The following is a 27,830-nucleotide window of genomic DNA, read 5'->3' as shown; positions in this document are numbered from 1 at the left end:
ATATCCTTGATATTTCGTCGATATTATCGATATTTCAGACTATGGTCCTACCTATTATCCACTCTGTCATAGCTCATCTAAACTATATATTAACATAACCTTATTTGTCAACTAAAAGAGGGTGTCATATCTCATCTAAACTAAATATTAATAGAATTTTCTTTATCAATCAAAAGAAGATGAAAAAACTATTTAGTTTTCTTCCACAACAAAAAAATTAAAATAGTAACGTAATTTCACACCATAAAATTTTGCTGTTTTTGGTATAAACTTCACATACAAGTGATTTAACATATCTAATTTAAAAAAAAATAAAAAATAAATCTCTCTCCCTATCTCCCCACTCTTCTCTCACCCTCTTCCTCTTTCCTTCAATTTTAATTTTAAAAACAAAAATAAAAAATTAAACACACATTGTGTAATGTGTGTGGGCGTATACCAGTTTTTATAAATTAAACACTTCTCCACTTGTATTTTCATAACAAAAAAACTGCAGAAAATACAAAACTTGCCCATTGGGAATTTGGGCAATTCTAAGGCTGAGGAGTGAGTGAGGAATGAGGATAGCCCAAGAAAAAGAAGAGCTGCCATGTTGTGATTAGCAGCAGCAACCAACTCCCCCTCCCTCCCCTTTTGCTGCAAATCAATCCAAACAATTTCCATTTCCATGGCCTTGTTTTCTCCCACAACCCATCTCCCAACCCTCTCACCTTCCTCATCACACTTCAAACCCCTCCTAACCCACAAGCCTTTTCTCTCTCTCAGACCCAAGAACCACCTCTTCACCACCAGAGCCTCGGCTGAGAATGGAGCTGGAGCTCTCGGCTCAGTTGCCACAGCCGTGGAGCCCAAAGCAGAGCCCGAGGTCCCCGTGCCCGCCGCTGAGGCTGTTCCGGTGAAGAGTCAGAGCTCTGCCGGGGCTAATGGATCAGCTGGAACTGCTGAGGAGGTAAGCGTGGTGAATTTATTTGAAGATGGGAGATGGGTCAATGGGACTTGGTATTTGAAGCAGTTTGAGAAAAATGGAAAAACTGATTGGGATGCTGTTATTGATGCTGGTAAGTTCTGGGTTTCTTTCCTTTTGATCTGTAATTGTCTATTTCTTCACTTGTTCTTGTTTAGCTCTGATTGCAACTGTTTGAGTTGGCATGGGATTTTGATTTTTCATATTGATTGTTTTTTTCATAAATGGGGTAAGGCTAGCCGACATTCACCTCTCCTAGACCCTGCGTAAAGCGGGAGCCGCACTGGGTACGACATTTTTATTGTTTTTTCCATGTTAAACTCTGAGATTAGAATTTTCATTTGTTTGCCCTGCTCCATAAGGAACATTGAATAGTAGTTGAAGTATTGGGTTGAGGATGTTTTTGTAGAATGTGGGGGATATCTGCTGAATTTGCAAGTCCCAAGTGGTTAATCTGATTTCTGAACTTGCATGTTGATTTTAGAGCTAATAAACTCATGGGTTTTCTTCCCCAAATGTTTTGAAACTTAAATGAAGAAATTTCTACGAAGTTGCCAAGTCTTTTGTTGATTCTTTTTGCAGAAGAGCATCAATTTCCAAATAGAATAGGATTGAAGGAACATCTGTTAGATGTTTGCACACCCTTGTATTTACCTGAACAATTTTGGGAAGTTCCAAAAGCTTCATTTTACAAAGAATCTGTGATTCATTTCAAGCATTTCTTTGACAAATAACTTGTTATCTGAACTTGTTATCTTTCCTAATAATTCAAAAAATACTTGCCTTCTAATGCATCACCTTGCATTACCATTTTCAGAGGCCAGGAGGAGAAAATGGCTCCAGGACAACCCGGAATCATCCAGTAATGAGAACCCTGTGTTTTTTGACACGTCCATTGTACCTTGGTGGGCATGGATAAAGAGATACCATTTACCTGAAGCTGAACTACTCAACGGTTTGTTCGGATCCACTTATTTTAACTTAAGCGTAATGAGGGAATCGGAAATACTCAAAACTAACTTATTTTCTGCTACTTTATGAGTTTCCTGCAGGTCGTGCTGCTATGGTAGGTTTTTTCATGGCGTATTTTGTTGATAGCTTGACTGGAGTAGGCCTAGTTGACCAAATGGGCAATTTCTTCTGCAAAACGTTATTGTTCATAGCTGTAGGGGGAGTGCTTCTGATCCGCAAGAACGAGGATGTTGAAAACCTAAAGAAACTACTTGAAGAGACGACGTTTTATGATAAGCAATGGCAAGCAACCTGGCAAGAAAAGACACCGGCTAGCAGTAGCAGGAAGAAATAGTTGAATTGTTGATGTTGAGTTTGGACTTTTGAATTTACCTTTGGGTTACTTTGTAATTTCTGTGTGCTAGTGGAGAATGAAGTTCTATTTTCAACCATTGTGCGTTTACATTGACAAGTTAACTTTCAAATTTTGGGTAAATCTGATTTCCTTGTTAAAATAGAGTGGCGTTCCCAAAGGGGAAAATGAGACTGTATTGTTGGGAATGAACCCTTATCACGACATTAAGTTATCGTGATAAGCTTGCGATACTGTCATCGTGATGTTCTAGTTGCATGTAAAATTCTGTCGACAGTAAGCGAAGATGACAATGATCAATTATGAAAGCACATTGTTGATGCACAAAACCGGAAGTCTTGGAACAACGTAAATCCGACCGTGAATCTGCATGAAATGTAAATGACACAAGGGTTATCGTGGTTCACCCCAATGTTTGGGCTACGTCCACACTGTAGTTGATTCTGTTTCTCTGTAATTGTATGGATACAAGTGTTTGAGGGGAAGTCCCCCGGAGAGAGAAGAGAAGGGAGAGGAGAGCCTCGGTGGTGTGAGGACTCTCTCTCAAGGCTTCTAGCCTTTGTTTTCAGCTCTAGCCCTTAGAAATGAGGACTTCAGACTTGGTTTAGAATGAGGGGGAGTCCCCTTTTATAGAATAAGGGGCTCCTCCTATTTTACATTTGTCGTGGGCTTAATGTGTGAGGCCCAAATACGAGGCCCAAATATATGGTACCAACACACATCAATATTCGTTTGATTCAGTTCAGCAAAATTCTGCCATCGTCAGCGAAAAGTTTTTGGTTTCAATATAAGAGAAAATAGCCAATACAAGATTGTACTACGATTCTCCATTGAAGACCCTTTGAGTGAAGGAACAAATGCCTTTCTGCCTGCCTTGAAGCATCCACCAACCAACCATATTCCTACTACTAGACTCCAACCCAAGTTCTATGTAGATGCCATTAGGCATTGGTACAGGAATGTATTGCCCTAATAAGGGAACAGTCCTTGTCAATTTCCAAAATAGAAGAAAACTGTCTTATGTCAACTAGACTAGTGATTATACAATTCTATTATAGGATAATGTCCGAGTATGGACTGGGCAGTATTAGACGAATCCGGATCCTCACCGGATCATTTTTGTGAGGATTCCGAGGATCCGTTAATTATATCCGTTTATCGTACCTCGTGCGGTCAGAAATTATTTTAAATATTTTTATTTAAAATTAAATACAAACAATATCTGACAAAAACTGATAGCACGATGTACGATAGATAGATACGATTTACGAATTCGCAATATCCTCAACAAAAAGATTCAAAGAAGATCCTATTAGGTATTTGACATATTTTATTTTATGACGTGGCTCAATAAAAAAAATCATCTATTTCTTTTTTTTACAAGGGAAAGAAATACAAATAACACGTTTACTGTTATTTAAATGAATAAAACGTGTTTAAGTATCATTGAGCCGCATTACAAAGTATATGTCGGTACTTAAGTATTATCCTAAACTATATTAGGTCAAAGAATCTCTGATCATACTTCCTATTTTTAAGTTAAATTTTAACTAAAAAGACTATAATGTTGCAATCTTATTATATTAGGAATGTGATTGTGAAAATCTTATTATATCTTGGAATACCTCTTATATTCCTATGAGGAGTTGATTACCAATTAAATGTTGTAATCATAAAGGGAAATGTTTTTACCTATCCTACTATTATAAATAAAGGCATAATGAGGTGGAATAGAACACACCCCACAATTACACATCTCTCTTATTCTCTCTACTTATTGATGCACCCCTCTCTCTAAGGCCTCTATAATCGTTCAGTAAATTATGCCTACAACACGTTATCAGCACGCTTTTGACACTGCGCTAAAGAGAGTTTGATCTTCAATCTGGGGAGTATTACGTTTTAATCATTCTTTTTATGATTAATTTATTATTTTATTGAATTGATCTACATGCTATTGATTCAATTGATTTTATTTTTTTTGTGTTGAACGCGATACAACGCCTTGGAGATGCAATTCTGGCATTCTGAGAAGGATATTCTACAAATTCAAAGGCTTTTATTGTTTTCTGCCAATCAGGTACGCTTAAAATAAAGTAAGATATTTGAAACAACCATGAAACATGAAAACATTCCCCATGATGCATGAACCCCCTTATGATTATATTTTCCTTCCGATATATATTGTATATGTTCATATATTTGTCAATATATATATTTGTTTCATGCATCGCACAATTAAGTTATGTGGAATATGTGAGTCAATGTATAAAATTAAATTAGAAGCAATTTTAGGGTTTCCTAAACCCTAAGGGATTTTTTAAGGAAAGGAGAATGGGATATGGTGCGGCAAACCACTGCACCATCACTATGGACACAACAACCAGGCCATGGCCTGGACTTCACCTCGACAGGGCCTGAAGCCTCGAGCCCAAAACGCTGAAACCAGCCCCGTTTGGCTGAGTCCACTCACCCACATGCCGCAACCTTATGGTTGTTCAGGCTTGTGCAACCGCAAAAGGCCTGCAGCCCTGGCCTTCAGTCCACACCAGTAAGCCACATAGCTTGCTGGGCCTTGTAGCACCCCGGCTCGCTTTGCATGACAGCCAGCCCATTGTGGCTGGGCTTTCTCGCGCCCAACCTAAGGCCAGCTCATGCTGGGCCTTGTCTCGTGCCCTCCCTTGGTCCAAAAATTGAAACCCAGCTATGGCTGGGGTTTCTCCCTCACCCCGTGACCTGAAGTTCACACTCGAGGCCCTTTTTGGGCCATGCCTTTTACTCAAGGCACCCAACCCGTGCCCAATTATATTTTTTGGGGCAATTTTTGGACCCAATGCTACTATTTTAGCATTCTAAATAATTTTAACTCGTTTGTTAATATTATTTTGCTTCTACAATCGACCCTGTATGGCCCAATTTATTGAATTAATTAAAAGTGACCCGCATTTCATTAATCTGATAATAAATCCAAAATTATTGACCTGAAGATCACTTTTGGACATTTACGATTCAATAATTTATTTTTATACTTTGAACCGTTGACATACTTTCGTAGTCCCTAAGCACTCACACTTGAGTTCCTGAATAAACTCAAATTCACTACACTTAGTTGTATATTACATTTTGTGTTCTTGTAGTAACCTCTCTTTTATGAACTAAACGTTTATAAACTAAATTGAATCTGTAGTTTCAAATTTAGTGCCTTTGAAACCCGAAGTTTTCATAAAACAATACACCCATGAAAACCCCACGTTTTTTTTATGAAAACCATGTCTTAGAACTCGAATATTCTAACCTTGATGCTTATGGATGATTCATTCCCATAGCACTAATCACAATCTTGTTCCATCCAATTCAGTGGATTGTCGAATCGTCACAAGTTCGATTTTTCTGACTTGGACATTTCTATTAGAAACCACTTTATGTGGGGTGCAAGACGTGAATCTCCACTTGACTATCAAGAATCTAAGAAACCATTGAAGCTAACAATGGCATGGAAGAGCTGAATAAGCCTTCGCCATGATCTTCATTTGAAGACTTATGCTCAAAGCATTACAAATGTAAATACCTCCCGATTGAGGATTCCATGGCTTTTTGGCTTGCTTCTACAGATCGTTTAATCATGAAGGACATTGCCTGAAGCACACCATGATTATGTCCATGAATGAGTACAATTCTGAAGTTTATAAATCCGATCGAATTTTTTACTAGAGAAAACTTTTCTCGTCCTTCCATGTTTCTAACTCTCCCCTGAAGCAGCAGTGTAGAAAGAGGAAGTTTACCAAATTCTCGGATCTGATCACTACCACAAACGTGAGAAAAAGGTATGGACCCAGTTCGGTTAAAGCCTACCGAATGGCGATGCACTGCTTTGGTAGGGATACATCGAATGACATATTCTCTCACAATCTAATTTTGAGTTTGTTTTTACAACATATGGTAGAATCATGGCCTGCCAAGGTGTGGCATCATGCCCGAAGCATGATCCTTGGTACCTAAGACCTAAAACTTCAAGAATAAGGGAAAATATTTCCAAACCTTAACCCTGTAGAATCTACTTCCGTCTCGATGGAATAGATCATTGGTTATGAACCTGTTCGTGCCCCTACCAATGTTGTTAAGGAGTATCATTCTAGTAGTCAATATGTGAGACTAATTTTGCTCCACCAAACACTGTTGGTATAGCAGACTTTGACATGAACAACCTTGTTGGCCGAATCCCCCTTAGTAAACCATTTACTTTGTTAACATTTTTCCATGTTCTTGGATTCACGTTTGGTGTATGTTTTACTTATGGATAATCTTATTGATATTGTCATCGAATATGAGTTAATTGAATCATTTTTCTTACTACATGTGACCGATTCATTGAAACACGTGATTAGGTAGGAATGTGGGAAATTTAGTTGTCTGGATGAATGCATACTATGCACACTAACTTTACACCTAAATCACATCTCTAACAACTTAATCAGGTCTATCCAACCTGATTAAGAGTATTGGCACGCTCCTCGTTGTATGAATGGTACTGCATCACCATTTAAGGGACCTTAAATTCTCCCTGATGTTGAGTTTTTAAGGATATTCGAGATGATAATGATCATAAATGAAACCACTGAAGAAAATAGAGTGAAATATCTTTGCACCACTTCCAAAAATGAGCTTGAAGCTTTGATTTGGGCCAATGGGTTGTCTCCTAACTGGGAATACACCATATGTGGCCGGCTTGAAGCCTGGTGATTGAGCAATTTATTTGTTTTGGCACGACCTTTTGGGACACTTAGGTTGCATAATGATGCTACAATGCATCTCCTTACCCGAAGTAAGGATCTTGTGCCTACAAGCACACTTTGCCAAAACCCGCTCATTTTGGGAAATTTGATTTCTAAATCATCCCTAGCAAAGATACGAAATCACCCATTTTTTCATAGTGGATTCAAGGGAATGTATGTGGACTAATCCAACCAAAATGTGGACCATATAAATACTTATGGATCGACAAACTGGTCACATGTTTGTCCACACACATTGCTGCTAAACCTTATGGCCGATTAAGGGTTCACCACCCTACTTATCCCTTAAGGTCCGGGAGACTGGATAATGCTGGAGAGTTTATATCGATGATTTTCGATAAAGTATTGCATGTATTTTGGGTTTATAATTGAACATCGAATTCCCATTATTCACCCTAAATAGCCTCGTCTAACAATCATAAAGCGCAATTTAAATGATCGCCTAAAATTTGGTAAATATACCAAGTTTTTGGTTTCTGCCAAGGGCTATGCAATCTTGTACGCAGTTATGTTGGTTCGCCTTGAGGCCCATTGCCACCCAACCTATATGATGTTACAGTTGGTTACTAGGTACACACCTGACGATTTTCGTATTTACGCATTTGGGTGTGCATTCCATATGCCAAGTTGCGCCGCCGCAACGTACCACCATGTGTCCTCAAAGAAGGATGTGTATCTTTTGTCAATCATGATTCTCCTTCACCTTTGTTCTCTTAGAGCCCTTGCACGCGATCTCTTTACCGCTCATTTGCGGGTTGTCACTTTAATAAGACAATCTTCCCGCCGTTAGAGGGAGATAAGAATGTCAACGTTCTTGGAGAACGGCGCGAATTTGGGTAGACGTTGCCCACTATGTCTCATCTCGATCCCTATACCGTACAAGTATGATAAGCAAGTAAGAAAAAAATCTAGATTTCAAAATATTGCTCCAGGCGCAGTCCTCTGATCTAACTAAAGTGACGAGATCATATACCAGCTACAAACATGCCTGCAAGGATAGACGTACTTAACAGACGTTGAGTCAACATCCCTGGAGGGTGTGCCGCCCCTGTTGGATCGTTTGGAAGCCCCTGTTGGACTGTCAGGTACATCGGCGGATAGCCAATAAATTTATCTTGGCCTGGAGCACGACAGATCATTCGGTTTGTAGGATTCACTTCCTTAGAAGAGGAAGATACAACACAACAATGAATCTAAACTCGATCGCTGTCTCAAATCATTTCCATCTCATGAGATTAATCTAGATTTCTCCTGAGACTTAAAGTTCTTAGTCCAATATACTAGTTTGGATGAGCTAAATGAAATTGAAATGAGATTATCATCGATGATGTTTTCACTTATATGGTAGCTACCGACATAAATGAAAAGCGACGATATCGAACCGTGTTCCGTTGATTAAGTGACAATGTAGAACTGATTGGACAACTGAAATTACAATCCAGGTCAAATTCTTTACCAAAGTGTGTATTGGACCTGTTGTCCCTACACTGCCCAAGATAACCCTATTGTGTTACAAGTGGGAAAAGAAGCGTTATGAGATGAATGAAATAATGCAATATGATGCACACCTTACGACGTAAGGTTTCTCTTAAAACGTCATGTGATTGATAGCAGCATGATGAAATGTGGTTAGTATTTTCTCCATAGGGATATAGATATGGAGATTTACATGTAAGTTCCTGAAGAATTATATGGACTGGTTCAAATAGTTCCAAAACCACGGAACACCCTTTTAACTTGTTTGAGGCGTTCACTTACAATCCAACAGATGTGGTATACCCGTCTAAGTGATTATTTGATCAGTCAGGGATATGAACTATGCCCTTGCGTGTTAAACTATAAAGTCTTATTCCAAATTGCTAGAGTTACAGTTTATGTCGGTGACATGAATCTCACTATGACTCCGGAAAAGCTTAAAAAAATTGCCTCACACCTGAAGATGGAATTTGAGATGAAAGATCTTGGGAAAACTCGTTTATGCCTTGACTTGAAGTTGAAGCATTGTTCTGACGGTATTTTGGTCTACCAGTCGAACTACACCCCGAATGTGTTACCTTTGAGTATACCTTTGATCGTCCATACGTTATAGTCAAATGAGACCCTTGAAGAGATTATGGAATCCGAAATTCCATGTCTAAGTTCAATTTTGCGCTTCGTTGTACTTAGCTCATTGTATTTAGATAGGACATCTCCTTCGCTGTTGATCATGGTAAAGATGCAGCACCGCGCCTACACGCATCCACTGAATTAGTACTAAAGACTACCCTGAAGGTACTACATGGACAAATCCCAACGCATCTCGAGTGGATCCAAGCCCCTGATCCTCGGAATGATGCTTGCCTTGTTGTTATGTTGACGCAGGTTACTTATCAAACCCACACAAGGCAAAATCCCAAAATGGTTATGTCTTTACTGTTAGGGATATCGCAATATCTTGGAGGTCCATGATATGACCTTAGTTGAAAAATCTTCGAATCATTCCAAGACTCACCTTACTTCACTATGCCACAAGTGAGACATGGTTAGGAGTTCTTGTTGAGCATATTCGAAGTACTTGTTGTGTTTTCATCCATCATTGAGTCCCAATGACGATCCATGAAGATTATGCTGCATGTATCCACCCAACCAAGCCATGATACATTAATGAAGTCAACACCAAAACATATTGCGTCCACATCTACATCAGCAAAGCATCAGGAGATTGAAGTCATGCAAGCCAATCCTAGACAACCTTGCCGACCTCTACACGACGTCACTGCCGAAGTGAACCTTCTAGAAGCTTGTTCAAGGAAGTGGTATGCCTAACTATTCATATGCAAATGCTTGTAGTTCTCATTTAGAAGTTATGTCAAACTCAGGGGGAGTATCCAGAAGTATACTCACTTGATTTTATGTACTCTTTTTCCCTACGATTAGGAGCATTTTTCCCACTGGGTTTTTGCTACCTAACTAGGTTTTAACAAGGCACTCATCCTGGGTTGATTATACCCTTGTGAGCTATTCTACTTGCGTCCAAAAGACGTATAGTTTTGACTTAATGCAACTTCTCACTTTTCTCCTTAGACTATGAGTTTTTCTCCCACCTTGGGTTTTACCATAGCGAGGTTTTGTGAGTTTTACCTTTTATGCATTCTTCCGTTGATCTGAGACTTGCATTTGCTCATTATGCCAATGACTTTATCAACTATACTTGCTTCTTCACTGAAGACCTGATGCGAGGTTTTGTGAGTTTTACTTTTTATGCATTCTTCCGTTGATCTGAGACTTGCATTTGCTCATTATGCCAACAACTTTATCAACTATACTTGCTTCTTCACTGGAGACCTAATGCGCCATTTACTTGAGTATTTACACACTCAAGGGGGAGTGTTGCAATCCTATTAAATTAGGAATGTGATTGTATAAATCCTAGTATATCTTGGAATATCTCTTATATTCCTATTAGGAGTTGATTACCTATTAAATGTTGTAATCCTAAAGGGAAAGGTTTTTACCTATCCTACTATTATAAATAAAGGCACAATGAGGTGGAATAGAACACACTCCACAATTACACATCTCTCTCATTCTCTCTACCTATTGCCGCACCCCTTTCTCTAAGGCATCTGTAATCATTCAGTAAATTATGCCTACAACATACAAAGTTATTTACGAGGGCTTATCTCCCCTCATATTTGAATGGTCACACTTAAACCACGTTAACATTTTATATTAATTTTTTATAGAAAGAAAAAAACAAAACACAGAATGTGAGAGGAGAGGATGGAAGGGAATGAAAAGAAGAGGGGAGAGAATTCTAGTCCAAATTGAAGGCCTACGAATAAGCAGGGATTGATGAGTGGTCCAAATTGTCCATGGAGGGGAAAAAGGGTCTCCAATCAGCAAGAAAATAATTTGAAGCAAACACGAGAGGAATACATTGATAAATCTTATTATCATAAACAACTACATGAAAATTTCGAAAGTTCAGAACTTTCGTCGAAAAGGATAAATGTGCTGGGATTGATGGCTGCTTCAAATTGTCCTTGGAGGAAGGGAAAAGGCGTCTCCAAGCAGCAGCAAGCATATACCAGGTGGTCGTACTAGTGAAGAAAACAAAAGAAACTTGATTTTAGATGTCAGCTGGAAAGATGTAACTACTAAACCTTCGGAATCATTCACCAACAAATCGCCATTCAAGTTCGTTTTGTGTTTTTGTTTTCGGCATAGAGGTTGAACCCTCGTATTTTGGCATGAGCCAGCTTTCCCGTTTCACCTAAAAACTAGCACGATGATATATTCGTGAATGATGATTAATTCTTGACGAGTAATCCATTTCTTTTTTGTTGAAATGAATTAATCATACACCTCTGCTGCATACAGCACCGATATCTAGCATGAGACTGGTTAACCCTTGCGTTCAACGGAAAAACTGCTTCATGAGGCACTAGAATTCTTAAACCTGCATTCAGTAAAGCTAGTCACGGTAGCCGAAGCCGAAGCTAAGGGCTTCCCAAACTTATGGACACACTTCACATAAAAGAAGATAAGTTTCACTTCGTTTATTGCTTTGTAATGACTACTAAGAGAAGCATCTGATGGGCAAACGAAGACTTGATTCATGCTTCCCAACCCTTCAAGAGTGTAGCACGCACTACTCGGTTCACCCCGAGAGTAAAAGCTCCCATTCGCAAGCTGCATTCATGAGTGTGACACAATGCCTTGATGTCAAGGAAGACCTTGTGCATGTACTTTTTAAGCTCACAGTTAACCTTGTCTTCTTCCCACATAAATCCTTGAATATTCTGCAAACAAGAGACAAGACTATTTCAAGACTTACTGATTTAGATAATAGGCATATATAACACACCGCAATAGCTTCCTTTTACCTGAACCCATTCGAAGTAGCTCACCGTTACACCGGCAACATTTGCATATATGTCGGGGAGAATAACAACTCCATTCTCGAACAAAATCTGCAGAAGAGGGATTTTGTACCAAAGTAGGAGATTTCAGCAACCAGTACACTAATTTAAGTTAAGAAATTCTTATTACCTCATCTGCTTCGGGGTCAGTTGGATGATTTACAGCTTCTATTATGAATTTTGCCTTCACATCAGCTGCATTTTCCCTTACATATAAAAAATTAATAAACTATCATCAAACAATAGGAAAATAAAAGGAAAACAGCAGTGAGGGGAAAAAATATAAAACAATTTTGACACAATATTCCGCTTCTGACTGAGCTTGTTTATGACGTTAATGAAGCAGAGTACGTACTTGTTGATGACTCCTCCTAAGGCACATGGAATGAGAACAACACATTCATGAATAAGCAAGTCATTTGGGTCACTAACAGCAATGACATGACCCCCTCTATCATGGATAAACTTGGCTGCCCATGAGCCCACATTTCCGAAACCCTAAAATGTATCAAGAAAGTTAGAAGAAGAACATATATTCATGTCATCACACATATTGTTGTAAACTGAAATAGAAAGGAACGAAGTTACCCGAAAAAATGTAGAAGCCTTGAGTGGTGAATGATTCTTGGGATGAGTCGTAGACTAAGTCACTATCTTTAAGACGTTTCGCGGCTCTACCCAAAGTGTGCAAGTAGTTCACAAACATCACGTCGTCCCCAGGATAAAACAGCCCAGAACCTTCTTCTTCTGATGAGATTCTTCCTTGCACTCCGAAAGAACCTTCGAACTCGCACCCTTTTAATATGTTGCTAACCAAACTCAATATCAGAAAGTATATGTATTAATTTTTTTCCCAATTTCCTTCATTGAATCTAGGGACTGCTATATATACAATAGAAGAAACAGACGTTGAGGGTTTGAGAGATTAATGAGAGCTTGAAAGCAGGACAAAACGGAAAAAAACAAGACGTAAAGTAATCGCACGGAAAAAGCAAAAGGGTTTGATTATATATAAAGTATATCAGATGATTATACTTTTCTATGTATAGGGACTGCTAGACAGGTTATTAACATAAATATTAATCAAAACGTAAAGCAAATTCAAAAAGGAAAAGACAAAACGGTTTGAATATGTTTAATGACCTGATCTTCTTCTCTATATAGAAAAGGAATTACACGTTTCATATTTAAGAGGAGATAACTCCTTATCTAATTGATAAGGCCAAAATAAATTGACTGTTATGTAAATAATATTGGTAATTATGCAAAACATAAATATATATATTTAAACATTTAAACATTTAAATAAAAACATATTTACTCCAACACATATGGCCTTGGAAAAATAAATTTTTATTATGATTTAGGACATACCTGTATAACAAACTTCATACCAGAAATGGACTTCATTTGATTCCATTTAGTGGACATAATCATAAACCGTCTGTGGGTGTGCGGTACTTACAATAGGTTTTCCTGTCACAACTGCAGGTGAATGCCCACGAAACTTTGAGTGCTCATCAAGAATCCAAGCCATTGTCTGCACAATTTGAAGAGTTAAGCAAGTTTAGTTTATAAACTTTATACCAAAGATAACAATGTATTTATCATTTTCGACCAACAAAGACCGTACTCTCAATTTAGTTTGACTGGAAACAGGATACCTGGGAATTATTTCCCATAATTCCAATGAGATCATGGATCCTCTGAGTGAAAACACGTGTTAAACGTTCTCACTCACTGATACTCAGGTCCCTTGGGTTGCAGCCAATCCCACCCTTAGCTCCACCATAAGGAATGTTCACTACGGCTGTTTTCCATGTCATCAGCTGAGCTAAAGCATTCGCTTCATCTGGATCAACCTTGCACCATTGAATATTTGATATTTCAGTACCGATGGATATTAAGAAAGCTTAAATGCAGAAATTATGAGAATCTGTATACACAGAATTAACTTCACAGAAGCATCCATTTGCTCAATCCGTCAGGTGTGGGGTTTTAATACAAAAGGCCTCGGTGTTAGTTAGAGTGGGGTAATTCTATATAAATGGCTTGTTCTTAAGCCTTCTGGCCGATGTGGGACAAAGGAATTCTAACAGGTGACCTATATGTGTGGGTTTGAAGCCATGTATAGAAAACTATTAACCTTAATTTTCAATTTCTTATTGCAGTTACTGCTAACAGCAGCACCTTCTTTGTTTGGTGCCCAAGTAGAATTTTAATAACGCTGATAAAAGTAGCACTTGTTAAGGACGTCTTTTTGCATCTATTACTCTGTGAATTCGCTGACAATAATTGAACATACCAGTTACTAGTACTACAAACAAAATGAGTTGCTATAACAATTGGAATTCACCATGGGCACATGCTAGGTAATATATCCAGCACTCGCTATCTCACTCAGGTTTCCCCTTCCAAGTGTTGCATAGTCCTAAAGGGTTCTATATATTTATGGTGTGGCCCAACTCAAAAGGGAAACAGATAATCTACAGGTACACGATACAACAATAAGTTTGTTGAAAAGGAAAATACAGAACAGGAGAAACTTATCTCATATAATAAGACGACAACCAAAGACGTCTGCAATGATCTCACAATCATCCGCAAATAATCATTGATGTTTGGGCTTACATTATACATCCAATCAATGCGGTTACATAAGGCGTTTATAACCAATCAATCATCAATTGTCATTCATCAAGCAGCTTAAAGGCATTTTCCGGAATTTGGAGAAAATACTTTTCGCTCTATAGAAAAACATCAATTTTGGCAAAACCCAATCAAACACAGAAGTAATATTGCCTATGTCCCCTTCACAGGTTTTCTAGTTAATGAAGAGAGAATGCAACCTCATTTCTAAGAAACCCCTCCTTATTATATCAAACATCTTGAAGCACACGGATACACTCATAAAAAAAAAATTAACAGAAACACGGGTTTGGCAGACGAAATGTGAGGCAAACATTGACAGTGGAACTGAGAATCCAAATTAAATTTTCCCCAATGATTGAGAGCATGTAGCCATCAAGGTTAAGCTAATTATAAATATAACCAAAAGATTAAAAAAAACGAGATGAATAAATGCGATATGCAATAAAGACCATAAATTGGAATCATAATATCAACAGATTAAGTCTCGCAGACATAAACTCAAACAGTTTGAATACACATATACAATACAAGTGTTTACCCCCTAAATTCGCCATGGGCATCGCGGACATGCTGGGAATTTACTCGAATAGGGAACTGGCGGGTGCAAGCGTGCCACTACTAGATGCTGCTAGTAGACGGGATCCAAATGATTGAGGTTGCGCCTGAGTTCAACTTCTAACCAAGAAATTGTGTCATTGAGTGGGAGTGGCTCAAATCAAGGTTCTTTCTTTGCCTTAAAGATAAGGACTTTACTTATATGGAGAAATGTAACAACATGTAAATGACAGGGTTGCTGGAAGTGCAACTAACAGAGGAAAGTAAATGACTGCTAGTAGACGGGATCCAAATGATTGAGGTTGCGCCTGAGTTCGACTTCTAACCAAGAAATTGTGTCATTGAGTGGGAGTGGCTCAAATCAAGATTCTTTCTTTTCCTTAAAAATAAGGACTTTACTTATATGGAGAAATGTAACAACATGTAAATAGCAGGGTTGCTGGAAGTGCAACTAACAGAGGAAAGTAAATGACTGGTAGTGTAGATTACTTGTAAACTAAATGACTGGAAATGAGTTCTACATAAATGTCTTTATTTAAAGTACAAAGCATTCTAAGTACAGAGGAATGCTAAATACAAGGTTTGAGCTTGTTCCCGAGGGATCGGGCAAGTTGCTCTAGTCTTGTGGCAATTTCTAGTGATTTGGGGAATGACTTTAAGGGTTGTAAATAAAACTACAAATGAGATTGATACTACTAGTGAGCAGCAGAGCTAATAAACAAGGAAAGTAAATGATATTTGGCTAAAGCTAAATGTCTACAAGGAGATTGATGAGCTGATTTGAGTAAGCTGATTTGATTGGATGTTTGAGTATCCATAATCCTTTTGCCTTTGCTTCTTTATATCGAGATCTGAGAGAATCCTTTGCTGAGAACAATGAACTTGCCCGAAAGAAACTTACTGCTAGCTTACATGTGAAATGATATTAAAAAGAGCAACTTGTGCTTCCACCACATGTCTCCACCACTTGCAATAAACTAATAATTAAAAGAAGCAAGTACTTCCATGTCCGTATGTTGCCTTCCAATCCATTCGCAATGAGAAAGCATGTGATTCTTTTAATTAAACAAAGCTCTTGACAAACCACCACCATCCAAGCAAAAAGGAAAATTAATATTATAATATCAAACTACTCCACTTGCAGTCAAATATCTTTTCAAGTTAGTCTTTTTGCACAATCATCCTCCAAATGTCATATTTAGCCGGAATGGGCACATTTTAGGTGCAAACAACAAGTATTCTAAACTGAAGTTCAACAGCGAAAACTCTAAACCTTTCGATTAAGACAGAACCTAAAACCCCTCAACAAACTTGGAGGGATACACATGGAAAATATCAATATATATTGACATAAAAAAGAAGAAGGAAATATAAACCTCAAGATCAATGGCGTAGCCAGAAATTATTCGGTGGGTGGGCTAAGCTAAAATTATTACTACGAAATCAAATTTTTAATCTTATGTTGCCTACATAAAGTTTTATAATAGTAAAAACTTGAATGTAGTATTTAAAGCAAGAATTTTATGCTATGTTTTCTAGGTTTCTAGCCTTCAAGACTTTCAAGTGAATAAAATAAGAAACCATTTGTGGTATGGAAGTTTTAATTTTATTACTATTAAATATAATTTTGGTTAAAGCGATGAGTTTATTTAACATCTATTAGCTCTTATTATTCTTAAAAACAGCCTTACTAATAAAAAAATTCATTTATTAAGTAGAATATGACAATTAAAAACATAAACTAACCCAAAAATTAATATTTTTAAGCTTGAAGAACCAAACTCTCCCTATGCTCAGGATGGTAACGGATTCCACCTTTCATCGGGCCACGAGCATTGTCATGCTGGATTCTGAATCCCACATAGGAAACAAGAGTGTCGTTATCTTTTGGAATAGTACACTCAACCTTCAAAATCAAACACCATAAAATCCAAAAAAAATCAAAAGCAGAAGAATTTATGGAATGAGCAAAGCAAGCAAGCAAGCAAATGGAAGTTCTTTAGTTTGATTTCTTTGAAGGGGACCAAAGGGCTTTTCTCAAGCTTGTAATCCAGCCCAAGAATGCGAGCTGCATGTCGAAAGTTACGGTTGGTGGCTGCAAGAGCATTCATGGCTGCCTCTGCCTCTGTTGAAATCAATGAAACAGCAAAACCCCAGAACCTTGAAACAAGCCAGGAAGGGGCGAGGACAACAGGACAAAGATGATCAGTTGGGTCGGTCAATTTCAGTCAAGCAAATGCGACTTGTACTGTTGTACATATCCCAAATAAAAATTGGAACTTTAACGAAAAGCACCCGGTACTGTTCACTTTAACGAAAAACCACATTTTTACATTAAAAAGTCAATCCTGGTACTATTTACTTTACCTTTTATTTTGTCCTTATCATTAAAACTCAAAGTTTTCAAGCCATTTTCATTAGTTTTCCTAATAAAAATCTATTGGAAAAGAAATGTAGCTGAAAAGTCTGTCAACTTATGGAAATTATTATATAAATAATAAAGCCATATTTGGTACTCTACTTGAATCCAACCTTTTAAACTCAAAAATAATTTTCAAATTTTAAGCCTTAAAAACTTGTTTGGTAGGACTATTTGCAAAAACTGAACTTAAGACTAATTCAAAAATATAGTCTATTCTCTAAAAATATAAAAATTGAGTTTTTAGAGTTTTAAACTTAAACTCACTCATTTTTTCCCCTCCCTCCTCCCCTTTTACTCCAAATCTCTCTCTCTCTCTCTTTTCTTCTTTCTCTTTCCTGTTTTTTTTTTCTTCACATTTTTCGTCTATCCTCCAATCCATTATTTTCATTCACTTCCTCTCTATCTCGTCCGATCATCTCTCTTCTTTCCCTTTCCTTCAATCATCTCTTACTTTCTTTCATTCTCTCTCCTTTTTCTCCCTTTCTTGTGATCACCTCTTTTTAGATCTCTTTGTCTTGTTTAAGTCGTAAGATTTAAAAAATTTAAATAGCAAACCAATCAAGTTTTTGAGTCTTAAAGAAACTTATTTTCAAGAAATGTTCTTAATGACACACCCCGATACTAGAATCAAGACGTGACGGCCATCACACCTTGATTCTAGGATCGGGGTGTGTCACTTAAGAAATGTTTTGAGAAATGATAAAAAATTTCAAATAGGATACCAAACCGGCCCTAAATTTCTTTTTATTTTTGGCTTATAAGACCTTGACACTAAAGTGCATGAGATAGGATCGTGTCAGTGATAGCAAGGTTTGTTCCAACTTGACTAGGATTGTAGCGAGGATATGTCTTGGGAGATTTTCTAGAGTGCTCCGAAGGACTCGATATTTTTAATATTTTTAAATAAAATGTAACAATTAAAATACTTGTAATACATAGTACTTCTTATGTGCTACTATTGAGTGAGAGAAAGGGAGAAAATTATAATTATATATTAAATGACCAAGATAAAAATGAAACCTGAAAAAGTGGAACTCAATAATTATGGAGCTTAATTAAAAATGAACTAGATCAGTAGAGAAATAAATGGGAGTCAACAATGGGCAGTGAGTAACCTTTAACTTTAATTACTCAAGATCAAGAAAAGATGAGGTGGTTTTTTTTAATTGAGGTAGATAGGAGACAAACTATAGGCTTATTGAGCATCTCAAATGAAGAGTTACAAATTTAATATGTAAAACTCATATTTACATCTCCGGAATATATAAATATGAGCTAGAGAGATGAAAATTTAGAATCTCATTTATTTTTGGGAACTTTAACAAAAAATTTCCTGTATTATTCACTTTAACGAAAAACCACATTTTTATACTAAAAAATAAATCCTGATACTATTCACTTTACCCTTTATTTTGTTCTTATCGTTAAAACTCAAAGTTTTTAACCCATTTTATTAATTTTTTTTATTTTTTTATTTTTAACTAACGGAGCCCGCCTCCTAAAGATGTAAAAAAAAGTGTAAATATACATTTTTATTTCATCTTTTGGAGAAGATGGATAATTTAATTCCACCATTAGAAAGCTTTCCAAAATCAATATAAATGCTCATTTCAAGACATTTTGCTTGATGCTCTACTTAACTTAAAAGAAAAGATACTTGTCTACTTACATTAATAAGTCATTAATTCTCATTTGCCAATCTTAGCTTGACATGACGAAAGGTTTGCATAAGAGTGTGTCATGAAACAAAAATATTACTCTTACCATCTAGATGTATCATCATTTGTATTATCTCTTAATAGAGATGAGATTCACACGGGTTGGCGGACCCTATCTCTATTAATAGTACAAATTATAGTATAACTAGATGGTAAGTAGCATTACTCATCGTGAAAATGTCTTTAGAGGCAAGGGGTCAAGGGTTGTTAATTTACAAAGTGATTTTCCTAGTGATGTGTAATTGTCTATCCCCCTCCTATAGAGATTTACATATTTAGGAAGGCCAGAGAGTCGTCCATGTCGTCTTCGGGGTCATACACAGCCTCTAAGCACAACATGCATGCGTAGGAGAGAATTTCGATCCGGTGATTCGAATAGTCCTTCCTCAATTTAAAGTATAAAAAACTTGATATAAACATCCTGTTAAGATCTCCTATTTCTCTCTTTAAAAATCCGCACATCTAATTTGAAGAGCATTTTTGTGCTAGGGTTGTTTTTCCCTTGCTTTTGCAAGGTTTTGGTCTTTCCCTTAGTCAGTTCTGTGCCCTTACATTCTTCGTGTGCGACTGATCCTTACATTTATCGTGCTTTTAACTCTGTGTAATGTGAGTTTAGGTAGATAATATAAAAAAATTCGGGTAAATTTGGACGGCAATAAAGGAATGTAAAAGATGCCATCACACAAGACAAGACAACATTAAGTTTCACTGATATTGTCGACGTTTGGATTAATTAATTTCTATAAAATGCATCTAAGACCGGGTTCTAACATATACAATTAACAGACTTCGTTCCAACCAAAGAAGTGATGTGAGAATTCACTTTTGGCCTTCACTGTTTGGCCTCACATCTTCTTTGCCAACATCTCCAACTTACACAACGTTTATAAATCCCTCTTACCACCAAACAATGAACCTCTCTCCCTCACACAGACACAGACACACACACACACACTCTCTCTCTCTCTCACAAACGCCAGCCAAAATGGTAACAAACAATATATGCTTGGTACAGATTAGTATGTGCTTGGTATGGTATGGTAGTCTAGTTTACTGATCAGTTGATTTTTTTCAGGGAACATGGTGCAAAGAGAAAGAGGTGCTGGTGAGCGTGTACGTAGAGAAGCCGAAGAGGCAGCACCACAACAACCACCATCATATTCATCACGCCGTCAAACGAGAGATAATTCATTACAGGCAGGGTGTCGGTGGAAAAGGGTACATAATTAGCAGGAGAGCAGAGCTTCTTCAGTACTCCCAATACCTTCGTCAATCTGCTCGATCAGCACCGCCATCCACACCCTCGTCAATGCAAAACATAACCAGCAGTCAACAGCCTCATACCCACCAGGTACCTTAAATTCCTTGTGTATGAGTGCTAGTGTGTTAATACAACTGTCAACTGTGTTAACTAATACAAAGTTTTAGGAAGGAATTTAGCATTAGGACAACAAATTAATATCATAATATCACCCTTGGACTTTGAGCCGTTGTATTGCCGGACACTCTTCATCGTCCGACGAGTCAAACATCAACGCTTATCATATATTCTTGCTTGGTTCACGCTCCCATTTTCTTTCCCCTACACCCCTATTTTTAACCTTTAAATTGAATAAATCAAAGGAGAATCGAGTGATGAAAATTATTGAAAGTGTACAAACATAGAAAACGAATTGTGGAAATTATTTCCATATTTCTTTCTGCCACTCTCTCTCCTTTTCCTCCTCCATGAGTTTTGGAAAATAAAAATCCATTTGTAGAAACTTGGTGTCACTTGTCAATTGGAAGAGGCCATGGTAAGCAATTAAAAATGTAATATTAGATTGGCTAATAAGGTTGTAGTTGTTAGGTAGTGGGTGTGCGCAGAAAGCCGAAGAATAGTTCAAAAGCTCCAACCTGCTTTGGCAACTGGAAATTACCGAACGTTTTTGGAATTTTCCAAGCTAGGAAAGGGAGGAAGACAAGAAAGATGCCTTGGGGTAACAGTAAAACCACCACCAGTAAAATAAAAGCTGCCGTGAGAAGCCTAAAGGTAACTGAAATTTTACTTTGCTGTCTTAATTAATTCATTTATTTCTCTCATAGTTCTTTTGTTAATTGGTTTAAAGTAAAAAGTGGGATAAAGCATAAAATCGAACGCAATAACGTTATAAGATTTATATAACAAATCTCGTTTAGTGGGATAAAAATTTATTGTTATTGTTGATTTAAAGTAAAAAGTAAAAAACTGCAATCCTTGCAGGTGCAAAAGCAGCGGAGCCTTTTTTCCAAAGTTTTCTCAGCACCAACAAGGCGAAAGTGAAACTCTAGCAACCCATGTCATTTTTTACAGATACCAATTTGTGATATTTATTGCTGAAGAAAGAGAAAGCTAAATAGAAAAAAAAAAAAAAAAAAGAATAATTGTCGTCATGACGACGGATGCAAATTTCAATTTATTTGAACACAATCTAAACTAGTGATGCTTAGCTTAAAAGAAATTGAATTTGAGTTGGACATTTGATGTACAAAGCACCTGATTTCGTTAGGAGCAATCCATCACCGAGTGCTATATATCGCTCGCATCTACATTGCTAAAAACTGGGAAGCAGGCACTATCATAATCATGTGAAAATGATGTTTGAGAATTACGTATATAGCATATTTCAGCTAATGATAAAACAACCTCTGAATTCCATGCTGCAAAATTGGCTGTTCAAAAGCCGCTGCTCATGTCTTGGGTTGAGAACGTTTCTCGTGTATAGCCAAGCCAACACAGCAAGTGTGGTGCTTAAAAATTAAAAGCTACTGCCTATTGGGATGATCTCTGCTGTCGAGTATACTCCCACAAAGCAATGGCACAGCTGACATGAACATTTAGAGATCTCAATGCAGGCATCCAGAATTTGGATGACATCGACCGGTATACCTTCCCTTTCATCCACCCAAGGACCAGTACCTATTCCATGGGTTGGATGAAAAATGAGTAAAGCTACAATGTCAGCTGCACTTTCCCAAATCCAATCACCATTGCTAAATTGAAAATTAAAGACTGGATTCACAAAGTAACGCACTGTCGTTTTAAGAAAGCTATAAGAATACAAAATATGGACATGCAAAACCTAATTGGGAATAAATACAGAGATTTAAAAAATTGCTAACTTAATACATTCTCTTAAAATGAGATTACGTCGTTGTTATTATTGATATTGTTGATACTTGGACCTTATAGCCCTCAGCATGTTGTCGATAAACATATATTCTTCACAAGTCTTCTATATATATCATATAAACATATATAAATGATAAGTGGATAATTCTAAAAAAATAAAAATAAACATAAGTTTCGATCATTGGACCACATCTCAAGATTGATCAACGACAATGCTTACTAAAAAAATAAACCAATGTTCCAAAGAAATCAGCAGTTTATTGTTCACCGGAAATCCTATGTTCTCTTCCCAAAGTCCAAATTTTGGTACGGCCCAAAACTCCCAAATTCACATACTCACTCACTCACGGAGTAACACCGAATAAACATAACTCATATATCTCCAGACCTCTTTCACTTCCACGCAGTCACAACAGACTCACAATGAATCACGCTTTGGTCATTTTTTCACCACTCTAAGTACCAACCCCAACCCAACTTCTGTTTCTTTATCTGCTTCATCTGTTTGGTTACCTGGAAAATGTAGAGAAAATGAGAAGGAAAACTGAAATGAGTTGGATTGATCAGTGTCTTAGTAGTACAACTAATTTTCGTACTTAAATTTTCCTTCTTCGATCAATATCCTATAACCCATTAAACGAATAATTAAGTTTTCAAACTCTTTAGTGATGGAGCTTCTCAATCTTGAACCTTTTCTTTTTCAGGCTTGATCAAAATGGCAGTGGCTGATCAGGGTTTTTTGCTCTTCTACTTCAATGGTCGACTCGGGTTTGGACTCGAAGCATTTGTATTGGAAGGTCACCAATCCCACACTTTCTCCTTCCCATCTTCAAGGTTGGTATATAAAGATTCTGCATTTTAGTTGGGATTGTATTTGGGTAATTGTGATGGTGGATTTTATTAGTTGTGATTAGTTTGGAGATAATCCGAAGCATGGAGCATTGTTCAGATAGTGAATTTTAGGATACACAAATCCAGAAACAGCTTCTGTAGGAAGCAAATGGAACAGCAAACTGAAATGTATAAAAAATGACGAATAAAAACATACAATGCTTCTGATAACCAAAGCTTTAAGAAAATTTTGCTCTTCATGCAAGCAATTAGTTTGCATTTACTACTGTACATTAAAGCCAATTTGTAAAATGTGGATAGCTGGATGGCTAGTTCTTATCGTTCTTTGTTTCTTTTTGAAGTTTTCCATTTCATTTCCGTTTTCAATTGTATTGTGCAGTTGGATTATGTCTGTCTCCTTTAGCCTGTTTCTTGCAGGGTTAATTGCTTTTTACAAAGAAATTGCAAGGTAAGGAATAGATCATGCAGTTCAGTGGATGCTTTGCGACTATCGAAGTGGCATGTGGTTTCTTATAGTCTGTTGGATACAGGGTAGGAAAATGATAATTAGCAATCAAACAGAGCTGAAGTTGTTGTAAATTTTATCGTTCTTGTGTTTGTGATTCAGTTGGAGCTACATAAGACGTTAAGATTCATTCTGTTTTCTATTTTGTTTATTGATTATTTAACATCCAAAATGCCGCTAATGGAAGTTTAACGATTAGCTGAGGTTTATTTGGGCTCTTTCTTCTAAGACTTGCCAGGATTCACACGCAGTGTTTACAAATGAGACCATGCTTTAATAACACCAGAAAGTCACGTATCCTTTACCTGAGTGGTACTTTTGACTCTGCATTATGATATATTGTTAGAAAGGTTCCTCTTCTCTGGTGCTGTAATGTAGATTTTCTCTAACAGGACCATGACATTGGGAACCTATTTGATAACGCTGGCGATGGGTTCACACTTTGTAATATACCTGGCAAAGATGCAAGGTTAGATACACTGCTATGGTCACTTGTTTTCTTCAAATGCTGAGATACACACACACACACACACACACACACACACACACACACTTTACCTATGTGCAGAAAACTCACTATCTGGAGTCCCTCAAATGATGTTGACAGGTGTGGGCATCTTCTTTTTCTCATTTTTCTGTTTTACTATACGATAGCTTATCTCTTATACTTTAAGGAAACATTTATTTACTTCAGGCATTTGATTTTCTTCAAAAGTTTGTCACTCTCTCTTTTTCCTACTAGCTTCATATTTGTGGTCCATGGTGCTGTCACTCTCACTAATGTTTCTGGTATTTTCCACAAATTAACGGTAAGAAGGCTCTTCAGTGTGAGACTGCCGGTTTTGATGGATAATAAATTCAAATTACTCATTATTAATTTAGCACATTTGTACTATTTGTGTATTATCTATACATACATTATTTTAAGTTCCCTAATTTTTAGGAGTAATTTTGTTTTGATCTATGACCTTCATGATATGTAAACTTGGGTAATTGGTTTTTGGTGTTGGGATTTTTAAGTCCAATGTAAACTGCTAGAAGTCTGATATATAATTGAATTGTGTGAAAGAGAGCATATCAGTTTATACAAGACCAATTATAATTACAATAGAAACTAGGGAGAAATGTTTAATATACTTATTTTTATAGATAAGGTGAACGATACGAGTATGCATGTACTGCATCGAGCAAGGACTCTGGACTACCTGATAGAATTGCTGCTTTGCTTCCAGTGCTTTTTATTTCTTTCTATACATGCTTCCAGTGCTTTTAGTTATGATGTTCCAAGTATTTACTTCTCTAATTATCTGTTATGTGGTGGTGTTCTTGTGAACTTAAGTTGAAAGGAAGTCTGATTTGGTTCATATATGAAACACAGGTGGACTCATATGCTTATCTACCTTCTAATGTTGATCAGTCCCTCAGGTGTGATGCATCTGCCGCTCTTGTGGTATTCAAGAGAAGGTTGTCTCCTTAATATATTATGATTCCCTGAATTTCCTGTCTCTCATTCTTTTAGATCTTTTGTTGTCATCATGGCACGCTTAGCATCACAGTGCACTCAAAATTCCCGTCCGCACTATTTCAGATGTAGTTAAAGACTTTGTTCAAGACAGTTTCTTGATACTGAAACACTGGTGAAAGTGAAACCAATGATATTTTTCCTTAGGAGTGAGAGATTTTAGTCCTCTTCAAGTGGCTAAAGTGCTCTCTGATGCTTCTATATAGGCATGTTTCTCTGGAAAATCAATCTACTGAGCTGATTTTTGGTTCAACAGATGAGCAGCCACTCCTGGAAACTCCAGGTGAGGTAAGTAGTGACTTTCGTACAAGGTTTATTTATATTTGGTATACCATAACCACCTAGGAAAGTTGTCTTGGTTGTCTAAGAGTCAATTCTTGAACCATTTTGATGAGGAACATCTCTCCCCCAGATGTATCTTTCTTTGTTCTTCCTTATTGTTTAACTTTTAGTTTGGTTTGGTCTCGATGATGGATTGAAGATTTTCTAGTCCCTTTTTTTACTTTTTCTTTATTCATTATCAGGTCTTCCAACTAAGGAAGCTTATGCCAGCATCTATATCCTATGACTTCAATATCCATGTAAGTAATCGTTTATTTATCTGTGTCCAATCTTTGTATTCATGCTCGCGGCTGTCTCTGATAGTATTCACCATTTTTTTGACACTGCCTGCAGATTATGGACTTTCAGCCTGGGGAGTATCTTAATGTGAAGGTATTAGTCTCTTCCCTGCTGGTTGAGCCTATCTTTTTGAGTTCCATGGTTTGCATTCTGAAACTTTAATGTGGGTTTTAAGTTGATTGGAATTAGTTTTAGTTGAGGTGTGGAGACCCTTGTGACTTCGGTTTGGTCACTCCATGAAAGAGACTTAAAAGTTATTGAAGCTTAAGGCCATATTCATTGTTCCCTTTCTGGTACAATTATCTGTTAAGGCTATCCTCTTAATTAGCTGCTATCGACTAATGAGGCTATTCTCAATGTCCAGAGATTCTTTTGTGATGATGTGTCCATCGCCCATTAGTATTGGAGTGTTTAGCTAATAAGTGCAATTCCATTCTTGTTGCTTGTCTCAACTGATCGAGAGACTCCAATTGCCCAATTAGTGAGGAAGCTTTTGTTGTTTTTGAACAGTCATTCAATTGATTTGTGGATCACTACATAGGCTTTGGAAAGCTTTGTTATGTACTCGTCGAATTTGTTGTGCTTGAAAAGTCTTTCCTCTCAAACATTGGTTGTCTATTATGCTACGTGTTTGTGGTTTATTTATTTTGCAGGAGGTCCATGACAATCAGCATGGTTTGTTGCTTCTGGAGGGGCAGGATATTTACCGTTTGGGTGATAGCTGGTACGAGTTCCATTCACTGTTGAGACTGCATAAGATTTGACATCGATTGCTTGCTTGTGAGTTATATAGGACATGGTTATAGTATAGTATTTGTTAATTGTTATTCATATGCTAGTTGTGCACTAGAGTCTCTTACCATGCCGATGTCAAATGGAATCATGGAGTCTTAAGTATAAATCATTGCAGAAATTGCTCTTTTTGCTGGTATGTAGTATAGATTAACTAAAAGATTGCACTGTTAAGATGACACATCCCTTACAATGATACCCTTCAACTCTGCAGGCAGAATAGTTGCCCATAATATCCTTCATAGATTCTACTTCTTATGCATGAAATCAGTCCTTCAAAACAAGATGACGGCATTTAAGTTTTTACCCATTACCAATCACAATTCGGAGATATCATGTCTTTCTCTGCTAGTGAGTCTAGAAATTAAATGATAGCGTTCTACCTACTGTTCTGAGCCCCACATTGTTTTTCATTGAATCTTTTGTTGATTATTCTGGAAATAGGTACCCTGTTCAAGCAGGCGATGTCATTTGGATGGCACCATTTGTGCCTCAATGATAAGTGATGAAAGGAATGCATAATTCTAACTCTCCATTTGATATTACAAGGATTGTGTTTTCCTATCTCCACATTTTAGTATTGCCAAATCAAATACATTTCTCTTGCAAATTTGCAACTTCTACAGGTATGCGGCATTAGGTAAATGCCGGACGCGATATTTGCTGTACAAAGATGTAAATAGGAATCCACTCTAGTTTCACTTGTATTGTTAAGATGTCGATGACACTGTTAAAAAGGAACTCTCTACCATTCCTGGTGACGAACCCTTGAAGTCATACAGATACTGGGGAAGAGGTTGGCCTAGAAGCTTCCTCTCCGACTTGTGCTATCCATTCTAGTGCACCTAGGACTTTGTTGACTGAAGCTTTCAAACTCCTAGTGAGTGGAGACGGTGAATGCTCTTACTCAACTAAACTAGAAGCCCTTGAACCTTACACATGGATAACAGTAATTTTATATGCATAAGTTATGACAAAACCAGAAACTTTCGGGTGGGCAGTCGTATACTCTTTCACGATTCCATGTTACATAGAGAATAGATTCTCTCATTCAC

General features: G+C 37.2%; 2 protein-coding genes, 1 long non-coding RNA gene and 1 pseudogene across 3 annotated transcripts; 3 read left to right on the top strand and 1 right to left on the bottom strand.

Annotated features, from left to right (window-relative positions):
* Positions 1–478: 478 nt before the first annotated feature.
* On the top strand, positions 479–2,367 carry LOC103436965 (light-harvesting complex-like protein 3 isotype 2, chloroplastic). Its single transcript, XM_008375426.4, has 3 exons — positions 479–1,058; positions 1,782–1,919; positions 2,017–2,367. The coding sequence occupies exons 1-3, from the start codon at positions 668–670 to the stop codon at positions 2,268–2,270; spliced, it is 783 nt and encodes a 260-aa protein (XP_008373648.3). The 5' UTR covers positions 479–667; the 3' UTR covers positions 2,271–2,367.
* Positions 2,368–11,500: 9,133 nt separating this feature from the next.
* On the bottom strand, positions 11,501–17,303 carry LOC103409500 (glutamate dehydrogenase 2-like; annotated as a pseudogene).
* Positions 17,304–22,805: 5,502 nt separating this feature from the next.
* On the top strand, positions 22,806–23,979 carry LOC139196992 (uncharacterized). The gene is made up of 3 exons (XR_011581933.1): positions 22,806–22,942; positions 23,188–23,317; positions 23,739–23,979. It is a non-coding gene; the product is annotated as an uncharacterized lncRNA (long non-coding RNA).
* A 655-nt stretch (positions 23,980–24,634) lies between these two features.
* LOC103420203 ((S)-ureidoglycine aminohydrolase-like) lies at positions 24,635–27,526 on the top strand. The gene is made up of 6 exons (XM_070823418.1): positions 24,635–25,304; positions 25,569–25,650; positions 25,887–25,943; positions 26,038–26,076; positions 26,637–26,707; positions 27,220–27,526. The coding sequence occupies exons 1-6, from the start codon at positions 25,153–25,155 to the stop codon at positions 27,272–27,274; spliced, it is 456 nt and encodes a 151-aa protein (XP_070679519.1). The 5' UTR covers positions 24,635–25,152; the 3' UTR covers positions 27,275–27,526.
* Positions 27,527–27,830: the final 304 nt, after the last annotated feature.

Source organism: Malus domestica, chromosome 06 (genome assembly GCF_042453785.1).
Source record: "Malus domestica chromosome 06, GDT2T_hap1".
In the NCBI taxonomy this organism is placed as follows: domain Eukaryota; kingdom Viridiplantae; phylum Streptophyta; class Magnoliopsida; order Rosales; family Rosaceae; genus Malus; species Malus domestica.
Note: the sequence above shows the minus strand (reverse complement) of the source record. Positions and strands in the feature narration are given on the sequence as shown.

Coding starts and splice junctions, on each gene's coding strand:
- LOC103436965 (XM_008375426.4), top strand. CDS start 668: ATGGCCTTGTTTTCTCCCACAACCCATCTCCCAACCCTCTCACCTTCC. Junction 1,059..1,781: donor GGATGCTGTTATTGATGCTG/GTAAGTTCTGGG, acceptor TACCATTTTCAG/AGGCCAGGAGGAGAAAATGG. Junction 1,920..2,016: donor TGAAGCTGAACTACTCAACG/GTTTGTTCGGAT, acceptor AGTTTCCTGCAG/GTCGTGCTGCTATGGTAGGT.
- LOC103420203 (XM_070823418.1), top strand. CDS start 25,153: ATGTGGTGGTGTTCTTGTGAACTTAAGTTGAAAGGAAGTCTGATTTGG. Junction 25,651..25,886: donor TCCTGGAAACTCCAGGTGAG/GTAAGTAGTGAC, acceptor ATTCATTATCAG/GTCTTCCAACTAAGGAAGCT. Junction 26,077..26,636: donor GGGAGTATCTTAATGTGAAG/GTATTAGTCTCT, acceptor TTTATTTTGCAG/GAGGTCCATGACAATCAGCA.